Raw genomic sequence first — 25388 nt, forward strand, 5'->3', positions numbered from 1 at the left:
GGCAGTTAGATTTCCCACCAATTTTTGTTAGACTATAATATTTCAAGATAGACAGTCAAATATTTCCTCTCACAGAGCCAAAATGCAAACATAGCCAAAATGATGCAATAAAACACACAATGATAATGTACAATATTAAATATTCAGTCCAATGCTATTGTCAATATGTGCTCACATGAACAAACATAATCTGTGATTTCAATTATAAATTACTCTCAAATTATAACACACAAAAAATCAGATTAGCCCCAGAAAACTGCAACAATATATTGAATTATAATTTAATTGAAATGTTGTGTTTAGTTTACACACAGCAATTTTGATAGAGATTATGTAAACTATTGGGTGACTTTAATGCTGTATAGTATAGCATTGTAAATTCCCTTTTCCAAAAGGATGCAAATGAGTATAGTGCTCTTTCTTCTATAACCTGTGTTTCTTTCAGTGAAAAGTAGTTAAAGAGTAGTAGTCAGATCTTCAGTGGCTCCCTGGGACTAAAATCAAAGGGCTCATTGATAACCAAACAGAGCAACATCATTGGATTACAAGGGTTTCCCCAGCATGACTCCTCCTCTTAGAACTATGGAGGACAGTCTCTTTCAGGGTCTTTCAGTTCTCTTTAAACTCAGGATAGAATAGCTCAGCCAGAGTATTACTACAGTAATTTGCCATCACATTACATTAACTCTTACAATAAATATCCATTCACCCTCCTGTATATTGCGGTCTCTCATTGTGTATTCAGGTTTTCTTGGACAACACACAATAAAGTGCATTCTAACACTTTGTAAGATAACGTGCTCACTGACTCACAGATGAATTTATCAAAGTTGTCCCCTTCCAGAGAGAAAAAAACCCAGGGGCTAATCTTGAACGTTGTATGGCTGAGATCCTGTCATAAACAAATGATATGCAAAACACTCACTTGTGTCAGTGGGGGAGAGCTGACCTTAAGAGTTGGACACTATAAACTGGATGAATGCTGGACTAAAATCATATCATATTACTCCACATAGGATGCAGTTTAAGTTCAGATTTGAGACACTGTATGTTTGTTGTAGTTTTGAGAGAATGTTGTAGTGTTGTACAGCTGAATTAGTTTTGCCAAACTGACTCCCGCTATAACTGTGCATTCGAAACAGTTTCTACATGTGAATATTTACATTTCCATGTGTCATCCTCCCATTGTTCAACTTTTGTAGTAAAGTTTGCATGAAGGAAAGACCCTTGAGTATTCAAGCAAAGAAACGGTAAGCTAACTTGTGAATGATTCATTCATTTGAAGTGCAATACATTTCTCAATCACTTCTTTCTCAACCATAGCGAGTAAAATGTATTATTACTTTGATAATGAAATAGTGTATACCAATTGGTTTTATATTTGTAAGTACAGTTGAAGTCGGAAGTTTACATACACTTATGTTGGAGTCAATAAAACAAATTTTTCAACCACTCCACAAATTTCTTGTTAACAAACTATAGTTTTGGCAAGTCGGTTAGGACATCTACTTTGTGGATGGCGCAAGTAATTTTTCCAACAATTGTTTACAGACAGATTATTTCACTCATAATTCACTGTATCACAATTCCAGTGGGTCAGAACTTTACATACACTAAATTGACTGTGCCTTTAAACAGCTTGGAAAATTCCAGAAAATTATGTCATGGCTTTTGATGCTTCTGATAGGCTAATTGACATCATTTGAGTCAATTGGAGGTGTACCTGTGGATGTATTTCAAGGCCTACCTTCATACTCATTGCCTCTTTGCTTGAAATCGTGGGAAAATTAAAAGAAATCAGCCAAGGCATCAGAAAAAAATTGTAGACCTCCACAAGTCTGGTTCATCCTTGGGAGCAATTTCCAAACACCTGAAGGTACCACGTTCATTTGTTCAAACAATAGCACGCAAGTATAAACACCATGGGACCACGCAGCCGTCATACCGCTCAGGAAGGAGACGCATTCTGTCTCCTAGAGATGAACGTACTTTGGTGCGAAAAGTGCAAATCAACAGCAAAGGACCTTGTGAAGATGCTGGAGGAAACAGGTACAAAAGTATCTATATCCACAGTTAAACAAGTCCTATATCAACATAACCTGAAAGGCCACTCAGCGAGGAAGAAGCCACTGCTCCAAAACAGCCATAAAAAAGCCAGACTATGGTTTGCAACTGCACATGGGGACAAAGATTGTACTTTTTGGAGAAATGTCCTCAGGTCTTATGAAACAAAAATAGAACTGTTTGGCCATAATGACCATTGTTATGTTTGGAGGAAAAAGGGGGAGGCTTGCAAGCCGAAAAACACCATCCCAATCTTGAAGCACAGGGGTGGCAGCATCATGTTGTGGGGGTGCTTTGCTGCAGGAGGGACTGGTGCACTTCACAAAATAGATGGCATCTTGAGGCAGGAAAATGATGTGGATATATTGAAGCAACATGTCAAGACATCAGTCAGGAAGTTAAAGCTTGGTTACAAATGGGTCTTCCAAATGGACAATGACCGCAAGCACACTTCCAAAGTTGTGACAAAATGGCTTAAGGACAACATAGTCAAGGATTTGGAGTGGCCATCACAAAGCCCTGACCTCAATCCAATAGAACATTTGTGGGCAGAACTGAAAAAGCGTGTGTGAGCAAGGAGACCTACAAACCTGACTCAGTTACACCAGCTCTGTCAGGAGGAATGAGCCAAAATTCACCCAACTTATTGTGGGAAGCTTGTGGAAGCTTCTCACATAGCCTCTCACATAGCCTCTCACATACCCTCTCACATAGCCTCTCACATACCCTCTCACATAACCTCTCACATAGCCTCTCACATAGCCTCTCACATAGCCTCTCACATACCCTCTCACATACCCTCTCACATACCCTCTCACATACCCTCTCACATAGCCTCTAACATACCCTCTCACATAGCCTCTCACATAGCCTCTCACATACCCTCTCACATAGCCTCTCACATAGCCTCTCACATAGCCTCTCACATAGCCTCTCACATAGCCTCTCACATAGCCTCTCACATACCCTCTCACATACCCTCTCACATAGCCTCTCACATACCCTCTCACATAGCAACACAATCATGCTTAACCTCAGCTGAGCAATGTGAGAGACGGTGGCCAGGGTCCATGTATGAATTACATGTCATACATGTTGTTAGCAGTAGCCTCCCCTCTGTGTGCCCTCTAAAGACCTAGCCCACCCATAATAACAATGTGAGACTCCCAATACTGTGCTTACCGAGACACCAGATTGGCCCTTTCAAGTTGTTCTTCCTTGGGGATATTTCGGTTGTTGTTCCAGACAAGTGGGAAAGGTCTTCCACTGACTCCCTGTACTATTGGTCTGTCTGTCGCACTGGAAAGGAAGGAAAATAATCCTCTGCGTTGAAAATATTATGATTTAATATGGGGACGTGTTCATTGGTTTGCTCAGATCATAAGAAACATACTGATGATGCTTATACACACTAAAGTTTAGAACACACCAGGGTAGTTGAAATCAACTTGCTAGATTGCTTGGTGAAGGTGCCTTCCTGTTGGAAATTGAACACACACTTTAGATTTACAAACTTCAAAGACGCCGTTGTCTTATCTCATAGAAATACAACAGATCTTTGTAGAGGGCGCTGTCGTCTTATCACATAGAAATACAACAGATCTTTGTAGAGGGCGCTGTCGTCTTATCACATAGAAATACAACAGATCTTTGTAGAGGGCGCTGTCGTCTTATCACATAGAAATACAACAGATCTTTGTAGAGGGCGCTGTCGTCTTATCACATAGAAATACAACAGATCTTTGTAGAGGGCGCTGTCGTCTTATCACATAGAAATACAACAGATCTTTGTAGAGGGCCAATAAACACAGAAATTGACCAACAGGGCTCATTGCTTCAAGGGTTATGTGCATTGTGTTACACATTGCTCCTACTGACAAGGAACACACACACACACACACACACACACACACACACACACACACACACACACAGGGACAATGTGACAATGTGTACACCTGGGAATTCAGTGTGTCAATCAGATAGCTTGAATAAACATGATTTGCAAAGGCATGAGGGGTGTGGGGTCATCTGGTCGATAGGAATACATTCCTTTCACACTTCTCATAAGGAAACGGTCAGGTGAAAAGGTAACACTCGGGACGTTAATGTTGTAAAATGCCAGGTAATTTTGTGCTTAGGTTAGGGTGATAACCATTTACCTCAAGGTCCCTCTGAGTCATGATTAAGTATACATGTTGCAAGGGAGGAAGAATCAATCTATTGCAAAATCTGTCAACCACTCTTCCCACTGGGCAAAAACTGGTTGAATCAACATTGTTTCCACGTCATTTGAACAAGAAAATTCAATGACATTGAATCAATGTGGAAAACTGATTGGATTCGAGAAAAGTCATTAACTTAAGGGAATTTAGTATTTTTTCACCCAACTTTTATGCTAAATCCAATGACATCGGTGAAATTGTTTGGGGATTTCACGTTGAATTGAGGTTAGTTGACAACTCAACCAAATGTAAATCAAAACTAGATGTTGAAGCATCATGTGTATAACCTTTCTGTTAAAACACACCAAAACAGAAAACACTGACCAACACTAATTCATTCATTTTGAAAAAAAAGCTTTACTTGAATATCAACATTTTCTCAGAAAGTATAAATAATGATTTTAAAGGATTGATTTCCATTTTATACAAAAATACATCAAAGAGACAATAACTTGTCTTCGTCTGTCATCTACAGTTGAAAGTGGACCTGCATGCCCTCTGATTAGATGGCAGTGGGTATGTTTACAACAGATTGAAACAAGGTAGTACAAATAATAACAAGATAGTGACCTATTGAAAGGGAGTCTGTACAGTATGTGCCAACCAAAATATGGAGGTGGAGAGGGTATGACTTCAATTTAGAAAATATGAAGTAAAATAATTATTCAGAAAACACGCAGACAGTCTATACAAATGTTCATTATAAAAACCTGATTGTTTGTATCCTGTGCTTGTTTTTCTGGACCCCTCTGGTGGATTGGGATTTCATAAGTAACTAAGTGCGGCTGGTTATCCAACTCTCCATAACATTTCTCAACCTCTGTGGAATCCAGCCTGATTACATTGGCTGCTGTCACAACAAGAGATGCTTTCATCTTCCACCCATTCACAAGTTACAAGACTCATATCACTGTTTTGCTTGCAAATACCTGTAAATATTGTCATTGTCACGGGGGGAGGCTGTTATGATTTATAAAGGAGAAAAATAAAAAAGGGTCCAATTCCATATGTGTCTTTAAATGAGGAAACGTTGGGAATGAGGAAGTGGGAGGAGAGGGGAGGGAGCCTGGGAGGGCTAAAGTCCCATTCCTGAAATTCACCTGAACGGTATGAGCAAACATCAGTCAGAGAGAGGTCTCCCAGGCAGGCAGGCAGGCAGGCATTAGCCACCCTAGGATTGGGACAATGTGTGCATCCTAAATGGCACCCTATTCCCTATGTAGTGGACTACTCGTTTTAACCAAGGGTAGTGTCTTATATAGGGAATTTGGTGCCATTTGGGACAAAAGCTAGAAATGGGTTTGAAGGCATACAGTGAATATGTGAGTCAACACTCCCACAGGGCAGACTTTGTTTATGATATCATAGCACGCTGACTCTCTCTTCAGAACGAAACATGGGAAATGGGTGAAAGAAAAACACCCAAAGTGTCCAACTGAATTTCTGACTACTTTATATACAGTATCTACTGTACACGTATATAAAAAAAAAAAAAAAAACTTTGGTTTAATGTTTTGTGTCATGTTGTGCGCAGCTCTGACAACAGAAACAACATGAGGGTCATTAAGTTCATAGAGTAATGGTGCGTCTCAGAAAGTCCTCTGTCTTCTGTTTGTAGAGTACTGTACACGTTTCAGTCTTCTGAGGCTTCATATGCACTTCATATGCACTTCTATGCACATTGCATAGTCCTTTAGTTCTAAAGATTGTCATATCTTTCAATCACAGTTTACAATTGGAACCAAATAAAAAATACAAATATATTGTCTATTATATTTCCCCCGTGTTTGGGAATTACAAATGTTGAAATCCTTTAGACACATGAACAAAGTTATAATTATCTGCACTATTGACTGTTCAGTACAGAAAATCACATTATGAAAAACAAACATGGAAGACTCCTTCAAACAGAACAGGTACGTATGTATATGAAATATCTATCTACAAAAACCTATACAGTTGCTCAGGACAAAGTTAATATGATTGTCATCCAGTAGTTCTGATAGTTGTGCATTGCCGTTGATAATATACAGTATAGTGGGGATCAGATTATTCAGATCTGCCCATCATGAATCCGGGCCCTGTGCCAGAGGGAATCACCCAGTCCCCCATACAGTCCATCCCCACCACAGCCCAACGTAGCTGGGCCGACTGAGGCAGATCGTGTCCTCTCACCCCAGCCTCCGTACGCCTTCATCTTTCCACATCAGATCATAGTAACATGTTAGTTCTTCATGGACATCCACTCCACCAGTCCTATTCTTACATACCACAGCATGTAAGGCATAATGTGAAGATCCATTTGTTTTGTTCCTTGATAATGTCACAAATGACTGGCCACATAGAAGCGATGACTTGTCATTTGCACACATTTTCAATGAAAAGATAGAGAAATGAATACTTTTTTCACAAGATTGTGTTTGTAGTGAAAAATCATACATCCTTGTTGTTGATCTTCTGTATGTCAGGGGAAATCCAGTTCTCCTCCCTTCATTTAGGTGTCCATTAATGCAAAATGTTAATTTCTCTCCCCTTCTCTCACTCCTCCTCTCCTCTCAACCTCCACCACTGCCACTGTGGATTTATTGACTGACTCATCGTCCAGTGCGCTGTTGCCAGTTATTAGGAGTTGTCATGGTTACCACAGTGAGTGGGTGGAAAAATGTGCTCCTGTTGCTAGGCACCAAGGAAGTCAGGTGTGTACTCTCACCAGGCTTGAAGAGGACACTGCAAAAAGAGAGACCAAGAGAGAGGGAAAAAAACGTCAGAGTGAGTACATCACACAAACAAAACCTATTCAATAACACAAGAAACAGTTTCTGGTGAGGATGTATTTAATATGTATTGTCATGATAATAGGTCCCATTTCTAAAGTCCCCATGGTGTCAGATTCAGATTGGATGTAAACGGCTACAGCAGATTTATCAGCCCTGTGGCCTACTGCCTACCTACGCCACACCTGACCAAATACATTCCACATCCTTCTTCCACTTCACTGAAAAGCCTTGCTTCCATTCAAATGGCCTTTTGGAGATTGTTTGTGGAATTCATGTTTTCCTTTCGCTCAAGGGGTGGAGGCAGTTGACCCTGGTGTGACCCTCTGGCCAGCAAACAGCCCTACCTGATAAAGGTGGAGGCCAGCTGCTCAGACCACAGTCTAACCCTAAGTGGAGGTGAGTTTAACATGGGGTGGGAGGGGTGTCCTCAGCAAACAAGAGTTATAAAGTCTGAGCATGTTGGTCATGTCATGAGAAGAGCCCACTGGCCTCTCTGCACCACCCAGTCCAAATAAAGACCTGAGAGGCAGCCTGGAGGAGCCTGCTGTCCAAACGCTGGCTCGTTTAAATGCTGCTCCACCTATAAAGCTACAAATATACCATGATATCATCAGAGCATAGCTCAAAACTAGACACCAATATGTTTAGGTTTATTTGCAATGCTCAGAAAAAACATTACTGATGACCGTCTTAGGTTTCGTTACTCAACACTGTAGAGCGATGGGTTCTACATACATATCAAACCAAAAGCCCCCGGTCAGTATCTTTCCAAAACCACTCTAACAAGGGGACAGTTTGCTTTCAAGCCAATCGGAGCATCTGCCAGAATGTTGCTCTGAGCGAGACATCTCAGCACTTCAGCCTGCCACCCAATGAGCAGTGACAGTGCTGCGGCCGGGCAGCATAGAGTGCTCTGTCTCAGGCAGCGTGGGAAATTGAGCGTGTGAAAGCAAAGCACAGAGGAAGGCATTTCAGGCTAGAGCGATCACTGGGACCAGGGAGATGTAGGAAAGGGGAAGAGCTGTAATTACAACAAAAAACACCCCCACCCTCACCCTATACTCCCCCACTATCAACCCCCATAACAGGGAAGTAAGTAGCAGGACACAAGCCTCCTGAACTTTGATTAACAGTGGGGTTCATTTCCTGATCAGGGGACTAGGTCTTGCCAGGCCAGGGAGCGACCAGCCCTCTTTCTCCCCAATGGAGAGGAAAGCGAAAGGAGGCATCATTAATCAAATGCCGTTCAGGATGAGGGCACGGGTGATTGATTGGTCCGGCCTTTCAAAGGAAATAGGAATTCTGAGGAGTATCCATACACCCGACTCCTTGGGCCAATGATTGAGATTTGTGGTCCACATGCTCAGACAAAAGCAGAGTGAACTGAGTACTAGGGTCAAACCCAGCATCAAAGCCAGAGCCTCACAAAAACATTAGCTGTGAAACCATTATGTGAATAAATAACGATTGCATTATTCAATATCTCATTAGTCTGATCTCATATTGCCATTCATTGACTTTAGATGCATAAGAAGGGTAGTGTATGTTGATTACACGAATTAAGGTTCCTGTATCAGTCTGTATTAACATTAATTTATGCCTATATAGTAATCTAAAGCACAGACATTTACTACGCAAAATATGGTATATTGCACACAAATATTCAGTTGAATGACCTTGGCTTTGGGACAACAACACATCACATTGGGGTGAATTCACTGAGCCAGAGCAGTTAAACTAAGTTTGCCTGGTATCAGATCGGTTTGTGCTCTTGCCAACTCCATTGCTGTCATTTTCAAGACCAATAGAGTTGGCATGATGGCACAAACAGACTGGCACTCGGGCTAAAACTAAGGGACTTTATTAAGTGACTGAATTAAGAAAATAGTATTTACCCAGGAGAGACCCCCCAGTTGCACCATCTTGTTTACGGTAGAATCCTAATGTAACAGGGATTAAACAAGTCAACACACAATCACAACACACAGACCTAGTGTGCAATCCAAAGGGCACCCTATTCCCGACATAGTGCACTACTTTTATCCAGAGCCCTATGGTGCATTATATAGGGAATAAGGTGCCATATGAGACACAGCCCTACTGTATCTATCCTAGTCTATCAGCCTACTGTATCTATCCTAGTCTATCAGCCTACTGTATCTATCCTAGTCTATCAGTCTACTGTATCTATCCTAGTCTATCAGCCTACTGTATCTATCCTAGTCTATCAGTCTACTGTATCTATCCTAGTCTATCAGTCTACTGTATCTATCCTAGTCTATCAGCCTACTGTTAGTGAGTGCTCAGTTCGGGGAGGGGGTTGCGTGTCGGCTGTGAGGAAGATTTGGTGTGTTAGTAGATAAAGAAATGAATCAAGCCGATCTCTAATGGGAGGTTTGCACAAGAAATAGTACAGCGCCTAAACTCTGCAAGCTCGGAATTGATTTTCAAGCTTTACAACTTACATTTACAACCACCTATATTTCACAAACATTTTAGTTTAAATACAGCTTATACAGTGTAACTTGTGCAAACATATCTCAGAGAGCAGCAAAAGGGATTATTCCTCACATTATATATGTACATGCTCTAATACACAGAGAGGTCAAATATCAGAGACTGAGGACAGACACTGAGGACAGACACTGAGGACAGACACTGAGGACAGACACTGAGGACAGACAGAGAGAGGAGACTGTATTGACAGAGTCAGGGCCAGGGTAGAGGGAGAGGGGCCTGATTGTGGCCTGTGTTAGATGAGACTGAAGCAGGTTAGTGACTGACTTGTTTGCTGGATGACATGGAACTGAGAGTACTGAGGCTGTTGGTGTCTGTCACCACCATGGCTGAGGGAAACCGTGACTGGTGGGAATACTGCATGGGCTCCTGCTTGTGAGGATACACTGCCATAGACAAAGACATAGAGAGAACATCTCATTGTTAATTTTAACCCAATAGATTCACCTTTATTAATTGGTTAGCATTAGGGTTAGGATTGGGGTTAGGATTAGGCTACATCTGTACATACTGAAATTGAGTTTCAAGCAAATTGCATATTAGCAGTAGCCTGGATGGCAGTCTGTTTCTGCTCTCTTGTCAACTCCTTATGGAATTGTCACGCTAAACAGAGCGTGTCAATGAGAGAAAAAGTATCTGGGACCAGGCTAAATCGCCATTATATCCCATCTATGACATGGCATTAGCATTCGTTTAGTGCTTACTAAGAGGCAGGTACTGACTGTGTGAGTGAGTCACGGTGGCCATGAAGGGCTGCTGGCTGGGGGACTGCTGCATCAGGCCATGCTGGTGGGGACTGTGGAGCTGCTGGGAGAACTGCACCGGCTGCAGCGCTGCAAGGCTCCCCGCCACGCTGTTGATCACTGGCACCGACTGAGACTGCGACGTGTTCAGACCTACAACCAAATAGAACCTCAGTGATTTGGCTCATGTCAAAAGCATGACAATAAAAGCATGGCTATATTCCCTATATAGTGCATTATTGCCAATTGGAGCTCAACCATTGTGTTCATACGAACGCACAAGAAAATAATACAAGAATGTGTGCATAAACAGAGGAGAATAAATGGGCAGTTATTACAGTAAGAAAGTCACTTGTGGAGACATGGGAAATGCAAAGCGCTGGCTGGTTGGTTGATTGGTTGGTTGACTCACTCTGTGCGATGGTCATGACTCCAGAGAGAGGCATGATGAGGTTCTGTGTCTGCTGGTGTGTGTGGTGGGAGCTGTGGATGTTGGTCAGCGTGCTCACAGGTGGCAAGCCTCCACCTGACGCAGACATCTAGAGAGAGAGACACACTAAGAAACTTAGTGATACCATTCTGGACCAAAAATGAAGTCATGTACTGACAATATCCTAAATCTAACATGCTAACTGGATATAAGGATGGTTAAATCAGGGTATAGAGTAAAGTAAATCACTTTAGAAGTGAAATCAGATGTTCTCAGCAATGCAGCTCACACAGATAAATGTTGAGTTAGTTCTGCTGCGTTTTTATTGTCTTCCTTCTCAGGTTTTGCTCGGTGTAGATGACTGGAGTTACACAAACACAGTGTAACTCCAGTCTGTGTAAGTCCAGTCATCTACACCGAGCAAATCCTGAGAAGGAAGACAATAAAAATTGAAAAATCTGATGATAAAGCATAAAAGCACAGACTGAATGTAGTAGTGTGTATGCATGTGTGTGCACGTGGGTGTGTGTGTGTTCATATTTCCTGCCAGCTGCTCTGAGAGGAGGGGATGATCAGACAGGGGATGTATCTGAAATCGCACTCTGTTCCCTATATAGTGCACTATGGGCCCTGGTCAAAAGTAGTGCACTATATAAGGAATAGGGTTCCATTTGGGACTCAGACAGTCATCTGTACGGTACCCATAGATAACAACCTGTCTGCTCTGACCTGTTCCACACTATACTGACCTGCCCTCCCTACGAACATCTAACTTCCTACTGACAGGAGAGGATGACAAATGTATTATGAATCATCAGGGATCTTCTCACTAAATAAAATGGTTTATTTTCAACTTGGTTAGATTTAAACATGGCAAATCTGGTTAGTGTCATAAACTCGTTATTATTCTGATACTAAGAATACAATATAATAGTTTTTTGGCACCAGCGTTCAAGAGTTAGTCTCTGCATGTACTGTACTGTCAAGTTTCACTTTCACCAATCAAATATTGGACTAGGGCAGAGGGCTGAGTTTCTCCCCTCGCGCTCCCTTTTCTGAAGGTAGAAAAAACATTCAACATAATCAAGCGCTGTCGTCATTTCCCTGGCAGAGCAAGCAGTGCTGAGCGCTCCAATCTCCGCTTATTTTTACAGGGCATTTAATCAATAAGCGCATAATGCAGAATGTTTCTTTGTCAGGTTTATCGGCTCAGCTCTGGACCTACCCGGTTCACTTTGGTGGTGAAGGCGTACTGTATGGCCTGAGCCAAGGCCTGCCGCCTGCCTGCCTGCCTATCTGCACGTTCCACAGAGAGAAGCACAATGCTGTAACTGTTGTTCCCTACAGACTGTTCCATGGGAGTCTGGCTCCGGGACCTACTTTATATGTCTACGGTTGCGTACCAAATTATACCCTATTGCCTTATATAGTGCACTACCTTTGCCCAGAGCACTATGGTGCACTATATAGGGCATAAGTAATGCAGTATAGAGGGAATAGGGTGCCATTTGGAACGTACCTCATGTTAAACGCAGCCCTGGTCCTTATCTAATCAGAGGCCAGGAGGGCCCAGGTGTGTTACTCACCATCTTGGCATCAGGTGACAGCAGACTGTGGCTGGGGTCCAAGCTGCCCGGAGACACCTGCTGTAACACCGACTGGCTGGTCGACATGCTGCCGTGGTGACTGATGGTCGTCGAGGAGCTGACCTCACTGGGTCCCTGTTGGCTGTACCGCACTGGAGGGAGGGAGGGAGGGAGGGAGGGAGGGAGGGAGGGAGGGAGGGAGGGAGGGAGGGAGGGAGGGAGGGAGGGAGGGAGGGAGGGAGGGAGGGAAATTGACAGATTGTTAGATTGAGAGTTTATTTCTTGACCTAACAACATCTGTGTTACACAGGATAACAGTATATAGGGTAGAGAGATATGGTAGCAGGCCTCTCAGTATGACTAAGTGTGCTATGTCAGCAGGTGCTCCAACCCATCAGACTCACCTGCTCTTTGACTCAAACAGGGAGAGCAGAGCAAACAAACACACTGACCCCTCCACTGGTGCTATCAGCCCAGCTCAGCCAAGGCCATTTAGTGAGTACAATACACCGTACACCAGCCCCCCACAATCCCAGTCCTAGACTTTATGAACTCAAGCACCATTGTTTTTTAGAAAATCAACACTACAGCTTCAAACACCACAAATACAATTATTTACATTCAATCCAAACAGTTGCAATTCTCATTAAATTCATTCAACATTAAAGTCCTAAACTGCCATAGAGGCACCAGAGAGTCAACATGCAGGGAGTTCTGTAGGTTATTCCAACAATGGGGGGCACTAAAACGGAAGGCAGATTTACCTAGATCGGTACATAACCATCCCCATGAACGGGTTTGGTGTCTCATATTTTGTCATTTTAACAGTGAAGTGAGGTAGGTCGGAAGCTTGTGTAGTCGAGCTTTGTAAACAAAAAGGGAGTAATGAAGTGATCTACGGGACTTTAATGAGGACCAGCCAACCTTTTGATACAGGATGCAGTGATGTGTATTAAAACAGTCACCTGTGATAAAGCGAAGGGCGCTATGATAGACGGCATCCAAAGGTTTAAGAGTAGTGGCTGCTGCATTCTGGTAAATGGTGTCACCATAGTCAAGGACTGGCATGTAAAGTTGACTGTACAATCTGCTTCCTGCTGTTTAGGGAGAGGCATGATCTATTTCTATAAAATAAGCCTACTTTAAATCTCAACTTTATAACTAGCTCATCATGTAGTAATGTAAAATGATTGTCAATCCAAAAGGCCATATATTTCTAGGTGGGAATCAGCTCGATGAAAGAACCATCCATTGCATAAATGTGTAAGCATCTGAAATATTTATATGACAATTATAAAGCAGCAAACACTTAGTTTTTCCCGCCTTACGTACCAATCTTAAATCAAAGCAACAAAATCACATTGCAGCTCCAACATAGCCTGGTCAGCCGTAGGGGCAATAGTGTACATAACAGTGTCACCTGCATACAGATTGATGGTACAGGTTTTTTCAGCTAGACCAATATTATTTATACAAATAGAAAAGAGGACAGGTCAAACAATAGACCCCTGCCGGACACCTTTAGTAATATTGAGGAAACTTGACACCATCAGAAAGCACACATTGTGTCTTGTCTGACAGATAGTTCCCAAACCACTTGTAATACGCCTGGTTGAGGCCCATTTTAGACAACCTTTGAATGAGTAGGGGAGGGTCGACAGTATCAAAGGCCTTGGATAGGTCTATAAATATGGCAGCACAGTGATTCCTACCCAGCATGGAAAGGATCCCTCTGTGCCCAGGTACACCTATGAAAGTGAAGAAATGCCTTCTATGTACAGTATGTCATCAATAGGGAACCCTGCTATGTTCTCACCTATCCTTCTACTGTCCAAACACTTAGTCACTGAATTCTGTGACATCACTGAATGACCCATCTCTTAATCCCGTGTCTAGATCCATTGTTGTCTCCCACCTCCATTGGCCACCGGGGCCAAAGGAATGCTGCTCTCCTCCTATCAAATAGATGTTTGCCAATCCTGGCCCCCTTTGATACCAACAGAGCAAACATTACACATTTACAACCAATGTCAAACACATTCTTATCCTGTAGTCTCAGTCTCACACAGAGTCTCCCTCCCTCCCCCCTGCAGAGCAGAGCAGTGGGCTGTGACACTGGGCCAGTACCAAATGGCACCCTATTCCCTATATAGTGCCCTAATTTAGACCAGGGCCTATAGTAGTGCACTATGTAGGGAATAGGGTGCTATTTGGGACAAAACCACTGTGACAGTGTTTACTCTCAGATCCCACATCTTCCCTGGGCCCTCTGTCCCTGACCCACGCATGTCACACTGAGTGCCCTGTCTGTCACAGTCACAGATAGTCACAGACAGTCACAGACAGTCCCAGACAGCCACAGACAGTCCCAAACAGCCACAGACAGTCCCAAACAGCCACAGACAGTCCCAAACAGCCACAGACAGTCACAGACAGCCACAGACAGCCACAGACAGTCCCAAACAGCCACAGACAGCCACAGACAGTCACAGACAGCCACAGACAGTCCCAAACAGCCACAGACAGTCATAGACAGGAGACACCAAGCATCATATATCTGCCATAAAATAATGGGAGACCGTATCTCACTCAAAATAAAGTTTACCTTAGTAAAAACATGCTTTACCGCCTGGGAAATACAACTAAATCAGACCAAAGAATTTACCATTTTCATCTTGACTGTATTTCATTCACTAACAACAAACATGTTGTCCAGTCTGTCCAGGCAGACCACAAGAGAACCACAGACAGACCTCATATTGTCTTGAACATCACACTAGCAACCCCACAGCACTTGTTAACACCGCTACAGAACAATACCGCACTCCATCAGGCCCATGACCCCCATACCCTCACAATGGCAGAGGACTCATAAACAGGCATTTATCTCCAAGCTGGACATCCTGTAAAGTGTCAAGGGGAGAGAGGTGCTATTCAGGCCAGCTTTGTTTTCCTGTGTCAGGCAGTAATTCTGGCTGCAGGGAACCCCAATCCCAGGAAAGCTTCCGTCGTCTAGTCTGTCTGAGGCAATTGGTCATTTGGAAGGAGGAGGAGGGCTCCATTCCTGGGACACCAGTGGGGCGGCCAGCGGTGTCCACATACCAACCTATTCACCCCCAGTTTGTTATTGGGTTATTATAAAGATGCTGTCAATATAGCTTGAGATTAAGAAATCTTTCTTCCTCAAGATAACGTTATATTAGAGAAAAAAACAACCCAAAATGTAAACAACTACTGTACTTTCTGGCTGCATGACATTTGACCAGTTTCAGACTGTGTCCTACATCCGCTCTTATTTACATCCTAACAAAAGGTAGCTAGCTCCTCTCTATCACTAAATTCTCAGCTGAAATATGGTTTGAGCTAAATCAACCACAATACCAAGCACCCTGAGCACTGGACCAGGGGAGACTAGAAGTAGACCAGGGGGAGGGGGAGAACCCTGTGAAGGGGAGTGATAGCGTAGGCAGCAGGGAGTTGCAGCATGTTTAAAAGGCTTCAGTGCTCTGTGTGACCCATGTAATATCAAAGCCCCTCTTCCCATCCCCAGGCACTGGTCATTGAAGCTTCGCTGCATATGAGAGACCTAACGGGTCTCTGCAGGACATAGCAGGCCTTGGTACCTCTCTGACCAGGCTGGGGCTCCCAGTGGACAGAGCAGGGCCAGGCATAGGGCAGGCCTTGCCTCTCTATCCCGCGGCCAGGCAAACTCCCACATAGCCTTGGGTGACACAAGGCATTGAGGCAACACAACCTTCTCACTATTTTTCCCTCCTATAATATGGGGTTTTACTCTCACTGTTATTAAATTAAAAAACACTGTTTTCAGAGGATTACCAAATGAATAGAACGTGCCCATTACACCAGTCTACCAGGTATTGAACCACACTCCCCTCACTGCAGTCTTAATTTTACAGCTTAAAACTTTCCAATGTGTCAGATTAGGGGGGAGATTCCTGAATCAGCAGGCTTTGCCGTGTGAGACGAGGGAATATCCCAAAAAAATGAAATATCAGCAGGTTATCAGGCATTCAATTCAATCTCTTAGCACATTCTGGTGAAAAAGATGCTACTGTTGCTGAATTATCTGGGTTGATTGGCACGTCAGCGTTTTTATCTCAGCTTTGATGCAGGTCAACATAAAGGGAGGGCCTATTTAGAACTCTAGACAGCACTTACATTCAATATTATTGACACAGAAGTAGCAACAAAAAAGAAAAGCCGCCCACCTCTATACTTTGCTGAGAGATGTATGAAACTGCTCCCTGTGCTTAGCTTTCAGATTCACCCCCAAAGAACAAAACAATACTTTTTTAATGGTGAGCGGTTCGCCTTTTCCTTTTCAATGATTATCACATTTTTGGGTTGCACCTCGACTCACATTGGTTGAGCGTCCTCTACTTCTTTCCAGATTCACTCTCAAAGAAAGAAACATGACAACTATACACAACACAACAGTATGGTCATGACATCCTTTCCCATAAAGTATGGTGAAACACACACACAAACACACACGTATTGGCATCTGTTTCGTTTAGAAAAGGGTTCAATTCCAATTGCCTATTCTCAATAAAAACGTAGGTTGTATGGTTAAATGAATGATCCAAGGGGAAACTATGGCCCTAAAAGTGTTATGGCCTCAGACACATGGATCATTCAGCTGATGAAACAGTTTGATTAGACCAACAGTGTGTGTGAATCACCTATTACATGTATGTATTTACACGTGACTAGTAACAGAAGATATCTATACATTTGTTTTGTTTTGGTCTTTTACCAAACACTGACGGTAGAATAACCTCATCTGTCCCCCCAAAATACTATTTGACTGTTTCTCCCATTGTGACCAATCAAGTTAACTCACCCTTATCAATAGAAGTAAGAGAATCAATGAAAACTCCAGGAGTAAGACGTTTTCCTTGATGTGACCTGATAGTGACCTCCCTCACATAACTGTTGTAGTGGCTCTGAAGGAGGGGGTTACCCACACCTCACTATAGGCTGGAGCACAAGGGGTCATCAGTCCTGTCTGGCCAGAAAAGAGCCAATACCCCAGAGGACAGCTCCTGCTGCTCTGGTCTGCAGAGCGCCCAGCCCCAGCCTCCCTCGGCCACTATACTGACGCCCCATAAAGGTGAGGGGGGAGGCTTTAAAATAGGCCCTCCCCAAGGCCCAGCAGTGATAAATGAACCTAGGTTACAGTCACTGCAGTCTTCCAATACGCCACAGACAATAGGGACCCCTGCCAGGCTGGGGTATAGAGAAGAGAAGTCAGGGGAGCCACTTATCAAAGGACTGGGAGATGTAGTAGCCAAGGATTTTAACTGTCCATTAAGCATGCATAACACAGGCCGTGGCCTAGCAACGCGATGAGGCAACCTGCTGGGGTGCTATTGTCAGGCCAGGGGCTGACACTGAAAAACAGCTGATGCTGTTGGCAGCACACCGGCAGGACACCTTGTAAGCAGGCAACCGAGGGCTAGGGTGAGCAAAGTACCTTCCTCTTCTGACCCTTACCCTATCCCTCTACAACCAGCCCCTTCTCTCTCCCCTCCACACAAGCCTATCATTGAACCTAGCTCCTCAATTTGCAACCTGAGGTCAATGCTTGGTCAGGTGTGCTGGGAAAAACCACAAGCAAACAGAGCATGGGCTAATGGGCCCAGTATAACCAAAGGTAAAAGAGCAACCCGAGGCAAACGGCTTGTTTTTCTAGAGAGTTGACCTCGTGTTCTAACTTGAAAGAACGACAAGGGGCTTTGATTGAGTTCCTCCAATCATTGCTTTTATGGAGGTGAGCGATGGCACTGAGGATAATGCTGTGCCAAGATATCAGCTCCATTTTATCTCTTATAGACACCGGTAGATGGCTAAATTGCACTGAGTGCAAACAGCATTATGATGTTTAACGGTCAGTTTGTTGGATTTCCTCTTTACAACTTCAGGAACTTTGTTGATTCCCCAAAAAGTCACCATTGACCGACCGACCTTATGCTTATAGAGTGAATGTGGAAGTAGTGGTTATAGGTTGAACTAGCGCTGAATCCTTCCGTGACCCTGCCCTGACCCTGGCCTGTCACAGGACTGCTGCTCTTTGTGCCACTCTCCTGCTCCTGCCTGCCTGCCTGCTGACTTTGGAGTGGAGATTGCAGGTACAATGTGGATTGTTCTCGGTGTGTTGTCAAATATCAGAATAACAATGACATTTGCTCAGCTCCCTCAGAGACTCTTATTGATCACTTGCCCTCTCTCTTCTCTCTCCCTGATCTCATCAACCATTTTTCTCTCCCTCCATTCACTCTTGCTTGGGGATGAAAATAAAATCATCCAATTATTTTGCCAACCATTGTTCTTCTAATTGTCAAAGACATGTCCCTGATCAGGATACCATAGTGATTAAATGCACTCAGATCATGGCTGGGACAGGTCCAGCAGTAGGAAAGCCCACATGTTTTATCATTCCATGATTGTGTGTAGTATTATATTAGATATAATAGCAGAGTAATGTACTGTGGTATGCATGTGATGTGGAGACGCTACCTTGCATCTTACTAGGGGGGGATGCGCTGGTCTGGGAGCTGTGGGGGTGTGGGGAGCTGTGGCTGTGAGACAGGAGAGGGTTCATGCTGTGGATGGGAATGGGGTAGGCGTCCATCGCCAGCTTCTGTCGGAAGGCCTCTTCCTTACGCCGGTTGGCAAACCAGTTATAGACCCGTACCTCAGTGACCAGGTTAGAGCCCAGCCCATGAGCTTTAGATGGAGACACCCCTCTCTGGAGACACTCAGCCCTATAGGAGGAGAGATTTAAATAGTATCAATGGAATAAAATGGAAAAGAACAAAGGGGAAGTATAATGGTAGTTGCATTGGAATGATAGTTGGATACAGTAAACAAAGAGAGACATTCAACCCTGTCAAAATCATTCTAAGCTAGGGCCATATGCTGCTGTAATAATGGAGTTAGTATCAAATAAGATGTGCCAAACATTCAATTATTGAATGGAAGAACAAAGTTGTGTCCCTTTTTCCCAAATGGCACCCTATTCCCTATATAGTGTATTACTTTTGACCAGAGCCATATTGGCACCAGTGGACTAAATAGGAAATAGGGTGGCATTTGGGACGCAGCCCAAAAGGCGTAACTTTCTCATTCTCCAACACGTCCTCCGCTCACCTGTTGCACTCCTCCACCAGCGCCTCCCGCTCCTCTTTGCTGGGGTTCTTCTGTCTTTCATAGGCCTGGTAGAGGATCTGTTGGGATGCAGGCCCCCATTTAAAACGGTTCCGTCTCATTTTCTTGCAGGAGGGTTCAGAGCCCACCTCCTCCCCTTGCTGCCCCATGCCCTGACCAGGAGGGTTGAACTCTGGGAAGAAAAACAGCACCTGATCCTGACTGCCTTTGTCGGTCATATTGCTGACAGAACCTTGAACTGCCTGGTTGAATTCTGGAAAATAAGAACAAGGTACATTCAATGCATCTCATGTCACATAAAAACATTGTATTGGGTGGAATGGAGACAAATCAATAAGACAATAAGAAGAAATAAGGCATAATTTAATGAGGGACAATTTCACAATATGTAGCCTATACCCTAATGATAAATCAGACACATTTGAGGCATAGGCTTACTGGAATATGATGCTGACCATATGTAGAGCCGAGATATGACATTTATTTTCATGCAAATTGTGTTGTGGATGGCCATTAGCATTATGACGCCCAGGCCAACACACCTCTGTGACTCTAACTGTATCAAAGGCTGTGTGAGAAACTCAAATATTAACTTACGTCTGAGAACTTCCCGCTGTTTCCTGACATACCAGGTGTAGAGCGCCGCTCGCTTCTGGGTTTTCATGGGCGTGCCTTTGTTGAGGTGCTGTGAGAGGTGAGACTGATTTAGCCCGGTTACGTCCACCACCTCGCGCTGTGGTATGTTGTGCTGTTGCATGTAGCCTTTGATAATGCGGGCGGCACGCCACGGGTCCTCACTGCGGTTAAATAAAACACACATAAAACAATATTCGAATCACCTTGCTAAATACATGTTATTCGTTCTATTAGTAGCCTAATAGTGTTATGTGTATAATGGCCTATAGGTGTTGGTGCTAAATTAGCACCAACTCCTAGGCTATAGACCATTATACACCATAACACTCATACTAATACCACTGCTAATCTAATGTATTATTCATTGGCCAAATACATTCCTAAACTAGCTTCAGCATCAAGATACAGCACGAACATGTATTTCCCTTGGTTTATTCTATTCGTTTTTCTCTCGGACTTCTTCGCCTGACGTTATCCCTGTTTTGCAAGGCCCCAAGTTTAAGTATTTTTGGGGGGTTGGGACAATTGTTAAGTACCCTAATAAACGACCATTACTCATTGTATTCAATAGGATGTAAATATTTTCAAAGGTTACTGATTTTACTGAGATAGTGTAAATCGCCTGGATGACTTCAAGTGGTGTATTACTTAAGTAAAAATACGTTAAAGTACTACTTTAGTAGTTTTTTGGGGTATCTGTACTTTACTATTTATATTTTTGACAACTTTTAGTTTTACTTCACTACATTCCAAAAGAAAATAATGTACTTTTTACTCCATACATTTTCCCTGACAACTAAAAGTACTCGTTACATTTTAAATGCTTAGCAGGGCAGAAAAATGGTCCAATTCACGATCTTATCAAGAGAACATCCCTGGTCATCCCTATACTTGCCTTTGATCTGGCGGACTCACTAAACACACATGCTTGTGTGTAAATTATGTCTGAGTGTTGGAGTGTACTTTAGTCATTTTCTATTAAGGTATCTTTACTTTTACTCAAGTAGGACAATTGGGTACTGTTTCCACCACTGGTGATCTCATAATACGTTCAGAAATCTGAAAACACTCCGAATCAGGCCTATTTTCAATTCAGTGTTATGACTGTAGCTAAGAGGCAACCCTGGTGAATTTGAACATCTAAATCCTAGACCTTGGTTTATACCTTTTCCACTGTTTTTGAAAAGTCAATATTTCATAGCGGATGTGAGATACTAAGGATATAGGATACAGAAATATATTACAAATGCTACTAAATTAGGCTATCAAATAATCTAAACTAAGCACCAATAGGATAGGCCTAGTGTACATTGGTTTAGAAGCACAGTATTTTATGTCATCTGAGTCTGACACACACTGACGTTCTAGTCTACATTTTCCCATTTGGACAATAGGCCTATAGGCCTAATCAAATTCAGACTAAATAATCCCAGAATCGAGTATGAATCAAATAAATAAATAGGTGATTTGGTTGAATAAGATCATGTTGTTTGCTTAAACATAGGAAATTGATAATACATTGATAATAAATTGAAGAAATGTATCAATTCAAGGCTTCCATCCAAAATTGCATTCAATTATCGAAGAATACACTTGCCCATGGTCTAAAATCCTCTGAATTATTCCAATGCTTCAATTATATCAACTATAAACAATTGCACAATTGCACCCAAGGATGACAGCTCAATAGGAGGTTTATGGCGATAAAAAAAAATCTATATATCAAAACAACTTAAAAGGCCTAGAATATATGCGCAGCTTGCTGTAAAATATTACAGTAAAATAACACTTAGATTTATCCTACCGTCACAGTCATCTCAGATTAAGTATTGACTTCACATGGGTCATTTTTGCAAATCTACACACAACTGTTTGTTTTGGAGAATTAAGTCTGCGGGTTTATGTGTTGGTTTAGATGTTGGTTTATAACATTCGACAATGAATAACCAGATCTCCATTCACTCTAATCATACAACACTGTGTATCTTTCAGTTGATGATTTATAGAATACAATTAATAATAACTTAACTACACGTGGGTTAGTTTTGATTTTCTGCCGGCCACTTGATCATGTTACTAGCGTAATGAATGAACATTTATAAATGTATTTTAGAAGATAAATTAAGACAATAACAACATATATAAAGATTAAGGCCTTTATAGACTACATTCATCAAACAAAATAATATTTGCTTCAAGAAGTGTTGCAATATTTCACCAGAACGTTATTCTTATTCTTACTATTAGAGCCTGTATCTAGTGCAACATAAACAAATGCGTGGGTGTGAATTCACTTTCTCTTCTTGCACTGCCATATATAATCTAAGTGAGAGAGATCGAGTAAGTTAATAATAATAGATCTCGTTGATATTTTGCTAAGGTAAATAAATAAGAACCCGTGTGGATAATTAGTAACTAGAACGCGAAAGTACTACTTGCGCATTATTTTAAACTTGTAAACACAGGGAACATATTCCCTTGCGCTTTACATTTAAATTAAAATGTGTTTTTACAGGAGTTTTGTCAGCATTCTAAAATACAGACACGATGCAGATACACTTCTTGGGGCGGAAGGTAGCCTAGTGGTTAGAGCGTTGGGCCAGTATCTGACAAGGTAAAAATCTGTCGTTCTTCCCCTGGACAAGGCACGCAGTCATTGTAAATATATGTTAACTATAAAACGTTTTAAATGCACTGAAATTACAACAAAATCTAAAACAAGTAGGCATATCCATAATAACATATCTTTTTTGTGAGCCTTTCCCTACACATTCATTCGGTAATGAACAGTCCTAAATGTATGCAATTAAACATTTAAAGTTGTATCCACTTACGCTAATATTCGGTCAACTTCTGCCCTCTGCTCCGCTGCTTCCTCCGTGTTAAGCGACTGGAGTTCTTTTAGTATCGGTGGGGTATCGAAATCATCTCCGTCCTCGGACCCCTCGTCTCCCGACAGTTTGCCCTTACCGTGCCCGTTGCTCAACGTAAGAAATACCGGCTTCGAATCCGAATCATTTCCGTTGATTTTAGAACTTGGCGGAGACATGTGTAGATTCTCCAACTTAACTCCAAAGCCATTCGGGCTAGGATCCATATCGTCCAACGCTTGGATCAGAACATCTTTGGTAACTCCGGAATCTAACAAGGCGCTCAAGAGCTCCTGTTGGAGAGATGTCAACTTGGACACCATTTTCGAGAACATTAAAAAAAAAGTTAAATTCTGAACTAAAAGGGAGGCTGAGGAGAATAAAGAACTAGAAAATACAAAAATAAAGTTCGTTCTTTCTTCCTCTCGTGCTCCAGTGTTTATGTGAATTCCCTACTCCTGACACCTGCTCAGAGAAGCTGGTTCACTTCCCAGTTGAGGAGAGTGATATCATTTGCCATGATGCTTTCAGAGGGCAGGGAATATAAAACATGGTAATTAGTGGGCTGGCTGATGGGGTCTTTATGCAAATCGTCAGAAGAGGGCTGCACTGACTAACTGAAGCAGGTAGACCTGACAGTGTTTACACTGGAGCGCTGTTGCTTTTTATTGGCTCTGCTTATCAGCAACAAAACTTTCATGAACTTTGGACTCTGTTGTATAAAGACTTTGGTGAAAGAGGAGGGATGGTATACTTGTGATAATAATTACTCTACTACGACGACTACTACTAATAATGATAATAATAATAACACATTGTAATTATAATAATATTGTATAGACAATATCATATATTATTCATTATAGCATTTATCGTATCAACTGTGTTTATTTTTGTGGTTGTCATTAAATTAAACAGAAAAACATGCAAGCTACATAACATGTATGCTACACAACGTGACACATTCTTAATTATTCACCTACTGTCATAACAAAGTATTTACACAAGCTCGATTATTTCATTATAAAAAAGAATCTGATTGTGATATTGTTTTTTTTTTTATTGTTTTTTTTACATAGGACTATAAATATATCTGAAACGTCTTGGCCTATGCATAACAGGTCTGCCAGTCTTGGGCTTGTATTTTAGTTTTTCTATATCTTTCTCATAAGATTTATAGTCTATAGGAATGTCTGACCATTTAAACCGCTGTTCCAGTGAGTTATTTTTTATATATATCAGAATAGACATTAGAAGAGGAGGAGAGGAATCCATGAACAGATCAGCGCTGGAATCGTGGCCAAAGTTCAAACGCTCTAGTCGCAGAATGGCGCGCTGAGGACGTACCAGATTGACCAGGCCAACAAGCAGGTGCCGATTAATATCATTTTTATTTATTTATTTATTTTATTTAACTTCTATTTAACTAGTCAAGTCAGTTAAGAACAAATTCTTATTTACAATGAAGGCCTACACATCACAGTAAGCCTACACAATCGGGCAGGTTCGGTGACCTGTAGAACGGGGAGAACTAAACAAATGAAGTAGGCTAATATGGAAGAGTTGGTTGGTATAGTCATAAGAGCAAAATGTGGCCTGGAATTGTAATAATTTTTTATTCATATGAAAATGTATTAATACTGCTTAGCATATTGGTTAACAAGATGTTGATTATATCATATCTGATACAGTGGTATTGCCTGCCAATAATTATACCGCCCTTACTGTCAGTGTAGTATCAATACTCGTGGTTGATCATTATATGACCAGAGGACAGAGCAAACCTACTATAATTGGTCTGCAAATAATGTTTACATTATGCCTATGTTATGCCCCACGTCGTGTCAGTAGGATAATGCTTCTAAACTAGGAATACATTGAATTACTTAGACAATTCCTAATTGTATAGACGTTTTCTTTATAAATATGCATTAATCCAGGCAAATAAATGATTGTAGGCCTATATGTCATCCACAAGGCTGTATCACAACCGGCAGTGATTGGGAGTCCCATACGGCGGCGCACAATTGGCCCAGCGTCGTCCGGGTTTGGTCGGTGTAGGCCGTCATTGTAAATAAGAGTTGGCAAGTCAGTTAAGAACCTAGTTAAATAAAGGTTTAAATAAAACAAAACAAAAAACAAGGCTGATCAAAAATAAATATATTTCTATTGGAACTTTACATAATGTCGGTTTCTTTTCCAGCCTTGTATTAGATTTAAACTAAAAGTCCTATATCTATCTAACTATTGCATCAAACTATCTTTTTTAATTGGTTTTATTTAAATGTCCTATGACAAAAATATGTTCATTTTAACAATTTCTAAAAGCTAATGTTATTAAGAGGGCTT

The 25388-nt window shown here is 42.0% G+C and overlaps 1 protein-coding gene across 3 annotated transcripts; it reads right to left on the reverse strand.

The window, feature by feature from the left end:
- Nucleotides 1-4626: 4626 nt before the first annotated feature.
- LOC106612790 (hepatocyte nuclear factor 1-beta-A) lies at nt 4627-23573 on the reverse strand. 3 transcript variants are annotated; one of them, XM_014214283.2, is made up of 10 exons: nt 23004-23573; nt 20131-20330; nt 19516-19786; nt 18895-19130; nt 12343-12494; nt 10739-10865; nt 10288-10479; nt 9851-9969; nt 8962-9006; nt 4627-7016 (listed from the first exon to the last, which is right to left on the reverse strand). In XM_014214283.2, exons 1-10 carry the CDS (start codon nt 23372-23374, stop codon nt 6996-6998), a joined length of 1734 nt encoding a protein of 577 aa, XP_014069758.1. In that variant the 5' UTR covers nt 23375-23573; the 3' UTR covers nt 4627-6995. The 3 variants fall into 3 exon arrangements, with proteins under 3 accessions (XP_014069758.1, XP_014069757.1, XP_014069760.1); XM_014214282.2 differs by having other exon boundaries at nt 18883-19130; nt 23004-23572; XM_014214285.2 differs by having other exon boundaries at nt 10306-10479; nt 18883-19130; nt 23004-23571.
- Nucleotides 23574-25388: the final 1815 nt, after the last annotated feature.

This window comes from Salmo salar, chromosome ssa09 (genome assembly GCF_905237065.1).
Source record: "Salmo salar chromosome ssa09, Ssal_v3.1, whole genome shotgun sequence".
NCBI lineage: Eukaryota > Metazoa > Chordata > Actinopteri > Salmoniformes > Salmonidae > Salmo > Salmo salar.

Excerpts from the sequence above, each read along its gene's own strand:
- LOC106612790 (XM_014214282.2), bottom strand. The coding sequence starts at position 23,374 with ATGTTCTCGAAAATGGTGTCCAAGTTGACATCTCTCCAACAGGAGCTC. Across the intron at positions 19,131-19,515 it reads CTGGTGGAGGAGTGCAACAG|GGCTGAGTGTCTCCAGAGAG; the intron begins GTGAGCGGAGGA and ends CTCCTCCTATAG. Across the intron at positions 9,970-10,287 it reads CAGTCAGTACCTGCCTCTTA|TGTATCCTCACAAGCAGGAG; the intron begins GTAAGCACTAAA and ends TGTCTATGGCAG.